Here is a 15,065-nt window from a genome sequence, read left to right as displayed (position 1 = left end):
TTACGAATATAATGGAATATGACTGTGCCATAAGAAATGATCAAATGGATCGTTTCTGAGGAAAGTGGGAAAACATTTATGAAATGATGCAGGGCAAAGCAGCACTAGGAAAAAAAATTTTTATGACAACCATGTTATAGAGAAAAAGAACGCTGAAATGCTTTAGAATTCTGATCAGTGCAATGACAGAACAAAAGACTATATTAAGATGAAACAAACCACTCACCCCCTGCCAGGGAGATAAACTTAAGATGTAGAGAGGGATACACATTTTTGGGAGTGGTAAATGTGATAATTTGTTTTGCTTGAACATGCATGTTCGTGATGGGGATTTTTTCTTTTTTTTGTTCAATCAGGGGAAGGGGAGAGGAAAGTGGGGATAGATTAAGAATGCATATAAAAATAAATCTATTTTAAATAGGAACCTCAAGCAACAAACATTGGACTAACAAATTCAGAAGTCTTACTCTCACTGATTGATGTAATATTTTCTTTAAAAGGTAGCACAGCCAGTTACCAAAGTAATATTCAATTAGGCCTCAGTTACTGTCAATTGAGTTTATAAACTTTCTACCTGCTTTTTCCTTCAATAGAAGTAAAAAGAAGAAAAACAAACTGGTATCAGTTAGTTTACTTATTCATAATTCTAGAGAAGATTAAACCAAATGGTTAATTTAAAAAATAGTCATTGTCCATGATCCTCTCTAATTTAAAATCTGATTAAAATCTCAAGGCTAGTGATGTTTTAGAACTAGAATTTTTAAAATTTCATTCTCTATAATATGCAACTAAAAACGACATACATACATACATTTCTTCTTAATTTTTTAATTAAATTTTTTCCCCATTTCATTTCAATAGTAAAACCACATTCCATTTAAAAAAACAAATCAACAGAAAAATTTACCAAACTCAACTAATGCAACACAACTTCCACCTAATAATTATTAAATTTATTATAGATGCCTTAAAAACTAGAGTTTGCCCATTCAGCACTGGAAATAAAATTTCTCCTTGTCTACCCTCTTCCAGGCACTGGGGTAGGGAAAAGGGTCAAAATCATTATTTTTTTTTTTTATTAATCACCAACCACCATTAATACTAAGCATTATTGGGCCAATGACCATTTGTACAGCCAAGGGCTTAGGTGACACAGTGAACAGAGCGCTGGAATAAAAGGCAAGAAGACTTGCATTTAAATCTTGCCTCAAAGTCTTACAAGCTATGTGATCTCTGGCTTTGCAAACCTTCATATGCTATGTAAATGCTCAATCATTTTTTAACAGTTTTCTGCTTCAAAGAATTTGCTAGAAAGATCATTAAAACTACAGAAATAAAGCATTAAACTTTGCTTGTATATGTAACAAATACCTTCTAGATCACCCCAAATTTTATACAAAAAGAAAAAAATCTCACCTGAGAAATGTTCTTGGATGCCATTATCTGCAGGAGAGTCCTTAAAGCACTACTTACGGCTTCTAGGAATTCTGTGTGTTTGGCAAAATCTAAACACACAAAACACAAAAATAAAATCCAAAAATTCAGCTTGTCAGTGTTTTATCTAAGTGTTTCTTACGAGAAACAGTGATGAAATAAGGTAGCACTCTTATACCAATATACAACTAGTATAATTAGAATATATTTGATATCTGAGTTATCCTATAATCTACAAACTTGAAATCCACATAAGCCAAATATTTTGAGATGCCCTCCTTTCTCTGCATGTAACTGATTTATCTGTGGTAATAAACTATAGTAATGAAAAAATCCAAAAAGGAATGCCCTTTAAAATTTCTTGGGTTCCCCAATCTGCCCCAGGATCAGTTCTACTCTGTTCTCCATTCCTTACCGGGGAAGAACAGCAGCACCTCTTTGATTCAAAGTACTAGTTTAAACCAAACTGCCTTTTGAGTTTTCTTGCTGACTCACACTATCCTTTTTATTGGAGAAGAAATTTAAAAAATCTTTTTTTGTAAAGTTGTCTCTGGCTTGAAGATAGGAGGAGTTAAAAAGAAGAGAAGTAAAAAAAAGCAGTGTCTTTCTTCCATATGCCTTTATAAAGTGGGGATTTGCTGCAAACAAAATAGGTAATCTACCCAATAATAATCGTCATCAATATTATAAATGAATTTGACTTGATTTTATAGTTGAATTTAGTCTTTAACATTTGGATTAATAAAGGGTGGCACTGTCATTACAAAGATGGACAATACAGAACTGGCTTTCCACCCAAACTTTTAAAGTTTAATCTGCATAATTAACATTTTCTTAAGTCGAGATAATTTAGCAAACTGCTCTTGAGAGCCCTATGAAGTTGGCTCTAGCACATTCCTGCCTCCACTCCTCAGTTCTTTTACAGGCTATCACTCCTACATCTTTTCCCTCCCTCATCTATACTCCCTGGTGAATACATTCAACTCTCCGGAAGTTTCTTGCCCTATTCTCCTATCGAAAGTCTTGCCTCAAGGTTTACTTCAGCCTTGGATTACTGCCACAATCTGCTCTCTTTGCTCCTACTCACATGTTACTGAATGAAGCTGGAAAAAAATTATGCTGCCTAGGTCCATTATTAATTTATATTACATAATCTCACTACTAGGTCCTCCCTCCTTGATTCATTATCTCACTCACCACAGCAGTTTTTCTAAACCTTTTCAACTCTCCTAAAACCTCACATAGCTTTGATATGAGAACCCTCCATATTTCACTTTGAAAAACTGAGACTTTTCACTAAGATCTTCCCTTCAATACCTCTTCATCTCACATACCTAACGTGTATTCTACCACTGTCTTTACCTCTGTCTTATATGAAATATCTCATGTCCTTGCCAAGTCAAACCCAAGTGATCCCATTCCATCCTATATTTTCCAGTAGACTGCCCCCTCTATCCCTGCTTTTTTGTTAAGTTGTTTTTTAGTCATGTCTGACTCTTCATGACCCCATTTGGGATTTTCTTGGCAGAGATACTGGAGTAGTTTGCCATTTCCAGCTCACAGGGTTAAGTGACTTTGTCCCAGGTTATAAGTGTCAGAGGCTGGATTTGAACCCTGACTGTAGGCCTGGCACTCTATCCACTGTGCCACTTAGCTGCCCTGTATCATTGCTATTCTCTCACTAATCTTCATTCTCTGGCTTAGAATAGGCTTTCTTAATCATTCTGTGGAACTATCTACTATATAGACATATATATTTACCATCCTTTAAACTTATGGGAATGATCTCCAGAGAAAGAACTGGTGGAGCCTGAATGCAGACTGAAGAAGATATTTGTTCTTTATTTTCTTTGGTTTGTTTTTTTCCTGTGTTTTCTTTAACAGCATGATTTATGTGGAAATGTGTTTTGCATTACTACACACATGTATATCCTATGTCAAATTGTGTGCCTTCTCAATGATGGGAGGGAGAGAATTTGGAACTAAAACTCTGAAAAAAAAAGAATGTTAGAATTGTTTTTACACGTAATTGGGAAAAAATAAAATATAAAGTAAAACATATATGAGAAAAAAGAAAAACTTTATGGAAAGATGAAAATCATCTGAGAAAATTTATTATTTTTGAAAAATGTGTAGAGTACATGGATTCTGCATATTTTCAACAACGAGAAGTGAGAAATGAGTAAATGCCCCTGAAGTTTTAAAATACACTTAATACTTCTCCTTGAAATTAAATAGTTTTTAACAAATGGATAAGACAGCAATTTAGGTTCACATTATATAGTAATTATTGAAAATTACTCTTTTCACTATCAAATATGCACTGAATGCATTCAATGTTAAGGGTCTTATTGTCTTATTGCTCAAGTCTTATTTGTGCAGTCAAGGGATGGGAGGAAGTAGACCAAAAAAAAAGCACACCAGCGTTACACAACCCAAACAATACTTCTGACTCACAGAGTGTGTGATTTCTCTATCTGACTCATTCTGATTTCTATGGCTTATTCAAAGGATAAGGTGAGAGCCAGGACAGCAAAAAGAAGGCAAATGTGAAGAGTACAGGATGTTGTAAATACTGCCTTGATGATATAGATGTAAGGTGCCTTTAGTAGGGAAAAGCTGAGCGACTTTTTAACAATGGCTAAAACCAGGAGAGCGAAAGGAAGGAGGCAAGGATGAAAGGTACAGGACGCAGGGTGCAATTTTTTAATCAATAAATAACATTTAGAAAATCACAAGTAGTGTTTTGAAGAGTAGACTATATTGTGTTATTGCAGCCTTTGTGTATAGATTATCATTGAGCTCAAAAAACTGGATCTACAATTTAAACAATTCTTAAATCATGTGGGTTTTTTCTCCAAATAAAAATATTAAAAGATACTAAGTAAATAAGCATAGTATAATTGCAACACCCTTGATTAAGCTCTTTAGCCCACAATTATATGAAAGTTATGTTCCATGAAGTAGTAAATTTACCTGTTGATAATGCCAATGGCTAGCATAGAATATGTATTTACAAATCCTTGTTGAATTGAATCTGAATGGTTGTATGTTCTGTCAGTGCTGATTACAATTCATGTCAAATTAGACTATAAAATACAATATAGAATAAATTCTAGAAATGGCATTAGTTGGGGTTGGTAATTGCTACTAAAATAATAGTAAGGGATAATAACATTTATGTAGTGCAATCAGTATAAGCTACACATGAATTCTAGGATCGAAGTAGGATCATAGGATTTTTGCATTAGAAGGACCTTAGAGATCATCTAATCCAATCCCTTCATTTTAAAGATGAGGTAAGTGAAGATGAAATTTCACTGATTTTCCCAAGGTCATGCAGGTTCTAAGTGGCAGAGGAGGGATTCAAACCCACGCACTTTATCTAGTACTTATTCAAAAGCACAGGGTAAGAGAATTTTTCATTTACTTTAAAGTCCATTGATTAATTTGCCCTTTCAAAAAAAGATCCTTACCAAAGCCATTCTCCAATAGATAGCTCAAGGATATAAACCATCAGTTCTGAGAAGAACTGCACATTATTAACCATATGAAAGAATTCTAAGTCACTAAAAGAAGTACAAATCAAAACAACTCTGAAGGTTTTTACCTCACACCCTGCCAACTGGCAAAAATGACAAAAGATGGGAATAGTTATGTTGAAGGGTTGTGGGAAAATAGGCACAAAAGTGTACTGTTGATGAAATTGTGAAATCAGTACATCCGTTTTGAAAAGCTATTGGAATCATGCAATTAAAGTGTCTAAAATGTTCATCCCTTTAATCTAGCGTCAAAGGCATACCATAAAGGCATTACTAGCCTTACACCCCAACAAGGCCACAGAAAAGAATATATCCCAAAATACTTACAGCAGCACTTTTTGAGAAAATAAGAAATTGGAAACAAAGTAGATGTACATTGATTAGAGAACAGCTAAATGAACTGTGGTCCATAAATGTAATAGATTATTATAGCAATGTAAAAAAATAACAAATGTGATGAATACACAGAAGCAAGATCTACACAAGCTGAAGCACAATAAAAGTTAACAAAGCAAAACAAACAAAACAAACAAAAAACCAACAACCCCCAAATAAACAGTAAGTTATAACAATGGAAATAGAAAAAACCACAAAACTTCCAAATTTTTTCCTTAAAAAGTCCCTATCAATAAAATAGTCAAAAAGCTGGGAATTTAATCTCCTTTTCCACTGAGATAACAATAAAAAAACTTAGCACCCCCCCGACTCTGCTGAAATATATGTATGTTATGTCAGAATTAAGTTTGCTTGTATAAATTGGGGGGGAAAGGTTACTACTACATAGGGAAAAAAAGCTAGGAATAGGGACAATGAAATTGGAAATTAACAAAATTTCCTTTAAATGGCTGATTTTTAAAAAAATAAAAACTGAAAAATACAATCTATAAAACAGCTACTTTTCCCAGGCTACTGATGCCAACAGCATTAGATATGTGATGGCTGTTTGCCTATGTCACCCCTTTTGCCTCTCCTTTATCAATACCACCCAACAAACTGGTCTGAGAGGGAGAGTTGAAATACTTCTTGCTCCCCACTGCCACTTTTAAATTTTCTTTCTACTACGGGGATTCTTAGCCTGGGATCCATGAACTTATTTTAAAAATATTATAACTGTGTTTCAATATATTTGGTTTCCTTTGTAATCTTGTGTTTCTTATTTTGTGAATTTAAAAAGATTTTTATAGGCTTCACTAGATTCCCAACAAGATTCATCACACCAAAGAAGTTAAGAAATCTGGATTTACCACCACCACTCAGGAATCTCTTCTTTGAATGTCAAAGTATTAAACTATTCTACCCAATCCAGATCATGGTGACTGCTAGCCCCCAAGTCAGGAGGTCAGCTCCTGGCTCACCCTCTTCCTCTCCTCAATTTCTACCCTTACACCAGAGAATTTCAAAACCATGTTGATTTAACTCTCCACCTCCCCAGCCTCTTAATTCCTCAGTCTCCTTAAGGCCTGTGACCTACAGCTTCAGCAACACATAAGGATAGTCATACCCGATTACACAGAAATGTTCTAGTTCCACTTGGACACTACTCTATCCAATTCTCTCTCTTCCTTCACACAACAGGCCCTTATTACCTCTCACCTAAGTGATCACAACAGCTTCCTAATTGGTCTCCCTACCTTAGATCTCTCCCCACTTCAGCCCATCCTATACACTAATACCAAAGTGACTTTCTTTAAGCACAGATCTAGCCATGTCATTCCCCTATTTAATAAATTCTATTGACTCCTGCTGTTGGCCTTTAGGATAAAATATAGATTCCTGTTTTAGCTTTTAAAGCCTTTTATAACCTAGCCTTAACCTGCCTCAATGGACATTACTCCCTATCCCAAACTGTGACCCTGCCAAACTGGCCTTGTCTCTGCTCCTCATACACAATAATTCCATCTCCCATCTCAGTGTCTTTGCACTGACTGTTCCCCACTCCTGGAATGCACCCCCTTTCTTTGAGATACAGCTCAAGTACAGCTTCTACATGAAGTGTTTTTTTCTTAATTATGTGCCCTCTTCTTAAGTTCTTTTATATATATATATATATATATATATACATATGTATACATATATATATATATATACATATGTATACATATATACACATGTATTTATACACGCCTTTTATTATCTCCCTCACTAGAGTATAAGCGCCTCATGAAAAAATTTCCATTATTATTTTTGTATTCCCAGCACTTAGCATAGTAACTAGCACATAATAGGTATTTAATAAATGCCTGTTAAGTAATTAAGTTTGCAGTTTGGTTTATCAAAAATTCTAACTCTCTGACCCTGGAAAATTCTGATTAGGGCTGCCTTTCACAATACAGCTTAAACATTTACCTGGCTGAGAAAAAACAAGCTGTGACAGGTGCTGTGCAAGTGTCTGAAGTACTGGAGCTCCTCCAAGACTGTCCACATCTAAAACAGATAAGATACTGTGGAGGCATACAAGCGCCCTACACTGTATAGTGTTCATCCTGAAACAAAAGTACAATGATGAGTGATGTTCAGTTCAATGATCTACCATGAATTTTTAGTTTTTCTAAAGTGTCAAGATAATGGAACTAGATATTAACATTTAATGTAAGTTCTGCATTAAAATTAATAATGGCTATACACTTGGCGAAAAGGGGATAAAATTTGTAGTACTCAGTACAGGATCTTGAAGTAAACTGAATTTTAAGGTCTTCCAAATCAAATTACTTGTGCAATTGAGATGTCCCCAAAGTAGCTGATTCTTGAGTCAGAGATACAGTGTGTGCTTATAAACTGAAAAATTACTTAGTACACTCTAATTAATGAACCATAATTTCCTGGAAGATGAAAATGCACTAAAAGTAAATTCTTACTTTCGAATTAATGGCTTCCAAGCAGGATTCCTGGAGCAGATGTCAACTGCCACGCTGTTTGGAAAGGTAATTTTCTCAAAAATCTAGGGAGTTAAAAAAGGGGCAATTAAGCAATAAATTACAACACACTAGTATGATTTTATAAGTTTTCACTTTGCTAGTAATGTTCAACATGGCTAGAGTCTCATAGTTAAGAACTGACCTAGGCTCACAATGCTGTTCTTTAAAGGGGTTAATTAGCTAATTCTTATTACTCACCCTCTAAATGAGGAAATCTAGACTTATTTCTTAAACTCTTTCCAATATCCCCAAAATACTAGAAGGAAATCGTTTACCTTTGTGGGAATGAGGTAGTTTGTAAGAGCAGTATGAACCTCAGCAGAAAGGCACAGTGGGGACATTAGTTGTCCATTGAGTTCATTAAAGGAATTATCCATAAATGCATCACTTTCATCACTGCTAGAATACTCATCCCATTCATCGTCAGAAGGATCTGGGCATGAACAATACAAATCACAAACAAATATAAAAAACAAGGAAGTTCAAACATAACCTAGTCTCCTGCCCCATTTTCACATGGGCAAAAAGCTACAGCTAAAATGACAATGTGAAAAGGATTAACATACCATCACTGCAGCACATGTTGACAATAATCTCTAGGGCAATCTGCTGAGCTGTGAGTAAGGCTACTGTCTGCTTCAATTCCTTTTCAGTTGGCTACAAAAAGAAACAAAAAATTTTCAATTTTTGAAAAATAATTTTGTGATGTTCTTTGTCTGAAGTCAGAAAGACTACCTTCTCATTTGGAACTGGGCATTGTAGAAAAAAAGTCGTAGAAAGGCTCAAGGAGCCAAAGCTGCAAAAGGCTAGCAATTAATTGTAAATTATATTTACCTTGAAATTAGGGTTGCATTAAGATGAAGTTATTGATAATTAAGTTTAAGACAAGAGTTAATTCATCCTAAATATATCCTTTTTCTAGGAAGAGGATAAATTGTTATGACCTTCTTATGACATTAAATTATGACCTTACGACTAAGAAAACTTGGCTAAAGAATGTAATTTGTAACTTAAAAGAAATGTTTTTTCAATCAGCAAAATTCTTTCTCTCCCTCCTACCCATCAACTCCCAACTGAGAAAGAAACACCAAACTCCAATTAGAAATCTGTACAGAAGAGCAGAACAAATTCTCACATGGGATAAGTCCAAAAAAAACCATGTCTCATTCTGCCTTCTTGAGTCCTCTGGAATCATGGTAGGCTAGTATGATGATCAGAGTTTATAAGTCTTTTATGTGTGTCTTTGTAATAATGCTGTCAGTGTATAAACTATTTTGGCTCTACTCACTTCACTTTGCATCAGTTCATATAAGTTTTCCTAGGTTTCTGTGAAACCTTGTTCTTTATTTCTTACAGTACAACAGTTTTCTGATTCTTTGCCACCTCTAAAAGACCTACAAACACTTTTATATAGGCTTAGGATTTGTTTTGCTTAGGACTAACCCTTCCTGTTATCTACCCTAACTCTAAATCCCCCTTCTACATTCCCCTTCTATTTCTCTGTTGAGTGAAATGTATTTTTGTAGCCAGCTGTATTCTTTCCTTCAATGACCAACTCAAATAAAGTGAGGTTCAAGCATCAATCCCTCCCCTCACCCCTTCCTCCTTGTTTGTAGAGAATTCTACTTGGGTACTCTGTTTATATGAGAAAAATTTCCCTAACTTGCCTCTCCTTTTCTCCCCTAGTGTACTCCTCTTCCATTTTTTCTTTTAAAATCATCAAGACATAAAACCCCTCTCAGGCCCTGTCTAATTAGAATCCCTTGATGATCCCTGAAGATAGAGTTTAAAGAAGATGCATTTATCATTTTCCCATATCAGAATGAAAATAATTTATTCTTGTTTCATCCCTTATGATTGCTCATTCATGTTTACCTTTTTATGCTTCCCTAGTCTCCAATATCTGACATTAAAAAATTTCATGCAGCCCTGGTCTTTTCATGAGGAATGCTTAGAAGTTCTCTATTTCATTAAAGATCCATTTACTCCCCAGTAGGATCACATTCAGTTTTGCTGAGTAAAGTATTGTTAGTTGTAAGGCCATACTTTTACTTTCTGGAATATAGCATTCCAAGATATCTGCTTCTTAAAAGGGAGGGCTACTAAATCTTGTGTCATCCTGACTGTGGCTCCTAAGTACTTGAATTATTTCTAGTTGCTTGTAGTATTTCTTATTTTACCTGGAAGCTCTAGATTGTGACTATAATATTCTTGGGAGCTCTCATTTTCATGTTTCTTGCAGGAGGTGACCAGTGGATTCTATTTCACTTTGCCCTCTGGTTCTAAGAGATCTGGGCAATTTTCATTCATAACTTCTTGAAATATGATGATCTAGGCTATTTTATTATCGTTATTATTATCATCATTTTTTGGGTTCTGGCTTTTAGGTAGCCCAATTATTTCTAAATTATCTCTCCTTAACCCATTTTCTAGATCAGTTGTTTTTGCTATATCTTAAAATTTCTTCTATTTTTTTCGGTCTTTTGACTTTGTTTTAATATTTATTGCTATCTAAGAGAATCATTAGCTTCTATTTGGTCTATTCTGATTTTCAGGGAGTTTGAGGTAGGGGAGGTTGTAAGGTGTGAGAAGACAGGTATGTGTACTATAAGAAATAACAAACAGGATGATTTCAGAAAAACCTGGAAAATTTATGTAAGCTGATGCAAAGTCAAATGAGCAGAACTAGGAAAATATTGTACACATCAACAGCAATGTTGAATACAATGACCCACGACAATCCCAAAAAACTAGTGATGAAGCATACTATCCACCTCCAGAGGAAGAACTAATACTGTCTGAATACAGACTGAAACATGCTATTTTTCACTCTTTCATTCTTTTTTTTTTAAAATTCAAGTCTTCTTGTACAAAATGACTAATATGGAAATGTTTTACATGACTGTACACATATAAACTATATCAGACTGCTGAACATATCAGGAAGGGGGGAGGGATAGAATTTGGAATCAAAACTTTAAAAAAAACAATTAAAAAATTAAAAAAATTTTTTAATATGTAATTGGAGAAAAATATTATATATTGTATCTTACGGAGAAACTTAAAAAAAAATAGGTATATTTATGTGGGGGGAGGCTGTTGGGGGGGCGGGGCACCTTATGAAGGGTTTTAAACACCAGAGGATTTTCTATTTGATCCTGGAGAGGACAGGGAGCCACTGGAGTTTAACGAGTATGTGGGTAACAGTTATTCTGCTGCAGGCTACAAACTGGTCTGAGGCTGGAAATGAGACTCTACTCATCTCCTCAGGTATAAATCATATTCTCCTTGCTCAGTACCCAGCCTAGAACCTATCTTCTCTTCATCCTGGAATACCCTAGGCATAGGTCCTCTCCTCAATCTGTCCCAGACTTATGAGTAGCAAACAAAGAGAACTGCCAGATACACTCATATAAGTTGGGGTCTTTTTATGCTTCACCTGGGACTTCTTATTGCTTCAATATACAGATTCTTCCTACTCTGGAATGGTCTGTGCCACATACTAGTAACATATTCTATCTTTAGAACCAGCATACCTGTCTCCTCCCCTATGTCCACCTGGGCTGGACAGATGACTCACTGATTTTCTCCTTGAATTTCCTGATCAGGATTCAGTCTGGCATGTTCTAGTGTCATACAAACTAGAATGCAAGTGTAAGTAAAAAACAACATTCTAAAGTTAAAAAGATTTTTTTTCCTACTATACAACATTGTGAAAAAATTGCAGCTATTCTGCAAAGATGATTTAGAGTTAACTCACAAAGATTTTTTGGTTTCCATTCAAGACAGAATTAATAATTGATGTATCAACCATATTTTAAAAGAACAAAGGTGCTAAGTTTTGTCATTAATACTGTTCAAAAAATTACCAACCAGGGTGGAGTCAAAATGGCAGAGTAGTAGGAAAGGCAGTGAGTTTTTCTACTCTCCCCTCCCCCAACTCCTCCAAACACGCCAGACATATTGGTTCAATTTCCCTATGTTTCTCTCCTGCTCAGGACCCTTTCCTGATTCTCACTTCATGATTTAGAACACTATGAACAAAAAATAACAACTTAAGCTGAGTGGCTACATATGTACACAGAGGGTTATATCTTTCATAGGTTAGAGTATGTAAATGTTTTAGTTAAAAAAAGATTTCCTATATAAATTGCTAAGTAAAAGCTTAAGATGGTATATCAACAAAAGAATTTTAATCATCCAATCTGTTTAAAAAACCTGAAAGCAAGATTTGCTCAACATAAACTGATCTTTTCTTAAAGTATAATGCATGTATCCCTTTAAGAATTTAGGAACATAAAGCAAAGGTCTAATACTGGAGTCACCAATTTCAAGTAAATGGCATCTAAAGAATTTAAATTACAGAACTGATTTTTAAAATGGAGGCATTAATCTGTTTAATAAAACTTGAAGCATATCAGATTTTTAGGTTAAAATACAACACCTAATGATTTGCCACATATGACAAATATTTTCAATACAAGAAGTCATAAGATTATTTTGGTGGCATGTTAACCAGAAATGATAAATGAACTTTGTCTGTCATTCTAAGGTCTACAAAATAGTTTATACATAAGCACATCTGAGCTTCAGAGCAGTGTGCACAGGTCATTATGTTCAAGATGGAATCCAACCTCTTGTCCTGAGGACAAGATCCCCTAGGACCCTAAGGCTCAGGGATATCAACAGAAGAATATCTCTGATAACAATTCTGTTGATAGGCTCAGCCAGGCAAGCTCCCAAATATGTGGCTTCCACCATTCCAGCTTCTACTCTAAGTCACTGAGAACTACACTGCCTTTATGGTAGCAAAAACTGGAAATATCATGTGGAACTGAGTGCTGTAAACTAAAAATAAAAAAAACTTAAAAAAAAAAAGACAAAATAAAAGAATAAAAATTTTTTTCTTGTAAAGAAAAAAAAAACTGGAAATAAAGTGGTTGCCCATTAATTGGAGAATGGTTGAACAAACTGTGGCATATGAATGTAATGGATGAGACATATTGAACATGATGAAATCACAGAAACATGGGAAACTGTATGAAATGATAAAGAATGTAGACAAAATCTAAAAGGCAGGAGAATTTTTGATTAGGTGTAATGACTAATCTTGGTCCTGGAAAACAGATGATGAAACAAATTTCCCTACTCTTGATAGAGTGGTGGGAGAAATAGAGATGTGGAATGTTCCATAAACATCAGATGAGGGGACTCAGTCAATTTTTCTCAACTGCTTTTCTTTCTTATAAGTAAGGGTTCTATGTGCATGTTCTATCAGGATAGACTGAGGTATAAAAGAGCTATCAGTAAACAAAGATGGTGGAGAGTTAGAAAACAGCAAAGGAGAAGATATGGTTCACGGTTGGAAATACAGCTTGAAGAAGTTATCCTATGGTTTCATTTTATAAAGACAAATATTTTTGTTTAAAAAAAAAGATCACAAAAGATTAGTTTGAGGACATAAAATTAAAAATCTTTTGCACAAAAAAATTCAATGCAAATAGGATGAAAAGGGAAAACTACCATTTCAGGAAAAAAAAATCTTTGCATCAAATATCTCTGATAAGGGTCTAATATACAACATATATAAGGAACATAAATGTGTAATATCAAGAATGAAAGATGGATATGAGTAAACAGCTCTCAAAAGAATGACAAAATAGGAACCATATGAAAGATGGCTTCAAATCACTAGTAATAAGAGAATTACAAATCAAAAGCCCTCTTAAGTGGGAACAGAGGTGATATCCAGCAGTGGAGAATGATTACAAATTATGGTATACGAATGTGATGGAATACTACTGTTCTGTAAGAAATGATAAAGAGGATGGTTTCAGAAAAACCTGGGAAGACTTATATGAACTGATTCAAAGTGAAGTGAGTAGAACCAGGAAAACAATTTACACAGCAACAGCAATATTATAATCAAATGTGAAGGATCAACAAAATGACCTATCATCTCCACGTATCATCAGCTCCAAAGAAATGATGATGAAAAATACTCTCTACTTCCAGATAAAGACCTATCACAGAACACTCTGATGGATTCAAAGTGCAAACCGAAACATTTTTATTCTGTTTATCTTTTTTTTTCTTTTCTGAAATTTGCTTTACATGACTTCATATTGTGCTTCTTGCCTTCTCAATGGGTGAAGGAATGGGTAGGAGGAGAGGAAGAGAATCTGGAACTGAAAATAAAACTGAATGGAAAAAACACATTATATATAAATAATGAGTATAATATGTATGTACATATATGTCTGTATATGTATGTGTGTATAGACACATACATATAACAAGAATATATGCATATATATTTTTTAAAAAAACCAAGAAACAAAAAAAAACCCTTTTAAGGTTTCACCCCATATGTGGCAAATTGTCAAAACGTCAAAGATTATGAATGATAAGAACAGTTAATGTTGCAGGGGCTATAACACTACTACAATGCCAGTGGACCTATGAATAAAAGATCACATTAAAAAAAAACTGCTATCATATCAACAAGCAAGCATCAACCACCACTACTCCCCTTGCTTAAACAAAAAGGAACAAATACTTCGAGAGCTATGTTGAAGAGGTGATTAGAGGATGATATTCACTGGCAAAGGGCAACAATGATGAAATTTGCTAGAAGACATCGTAAACAGTGATATAAAAGAAGAGTTGCTAAGTTCTGGGAAATGCAAAACAATAACCAGACATTAAATTCCTATCATCTGAAAAAAGACTAAGAAATAGTTTATGACGGTAGAGGGGAGATTCTAGAAATTGAAAAGAATTGCAAAAAAGTATTCTAATTTGTTGGTAGCATTATGTTTTACTTAATACTGGCTAATAAGTTTATTTAAGGCTTTTGATGCTTTTCTGAATTCTTGATATTCATTGTCTCTTATAATAGTATTAAGACAATAGCTAAAGTAGTACAATACAAAATACTACTCCCCTGCCCCGCCTCATCCAACATTTCCATGTAGCAATAATAAAATCCAGAAGGAAATACCATTCAATGGAATTAGAAAATACCTACCATAATAATAACAATAATAGCTAACATTCATATAGCACTTACCACGTGCCAGGCACTATGCTAAACACTTTTACAATTATTACCTCATTTGATCCTCGCAACAACCCTGGGAAGTAAGTACTATTATTAGCCCCATTTTACAGA

The 15,065-nt window shown here is 34.5% G+C and overlaps 1 protein-coding gene across 1 annotated transcript in view; it reads right to left on the bottom strand.

The window, feature by feature from the left end:
• HEATR3 (HEAT repeat containing 3) overlaps positions 1-15,065 on the bottom strand; it is a 43,944-nt gene that overhangs the window by 14,065 nt on the left and 14,814 nt on the right. The window contains exons 8-12 of the mRNA XM_036752860.1: positions 8,458-8,548; positions 8,167-8,324; positions 7,832-7,914; positions 7,323-7,459; positions 1,417-1,505 (exon numbers count right to left, since the gene is read on the bottom strand). Of these exons, the coding sequence (XP_036608755.1) occupies positions 1,417-1,505; positions 7,323-7,459; positions 7,832-7,914; positions 8,167-8,324; positions 8,458-8,548 (558 nt within the window). The remainder of the gene's footprint in view (positions 1-1,416; positions 1,506-7,322; positions 7,460-7,831; positions 7,915-8,166; positions 8,325-8,457; positions 8,549-15,065) is intronic.

The sequence above is a fragment of the Trichosurus vulpecula genome, chromosome 3, assembly GCF_011100635.1.
Source record: "Trichosurus vulpecula isolate mTriVul1 chromosome 3, mTriVul1.pri, whole genome shotgun sequence".
NCBI lineage: Eukaryota > Metazoa > Chordata > Mammalia > Diprotodontia > Phalangeridae > Trichosurus > Trichosurus vulpecula.
The sequence above is the reverse complement of the archived record's forward strand: the minus strand, read 5'-3'. Positions and strand labels throughout refer to the sequence as shown.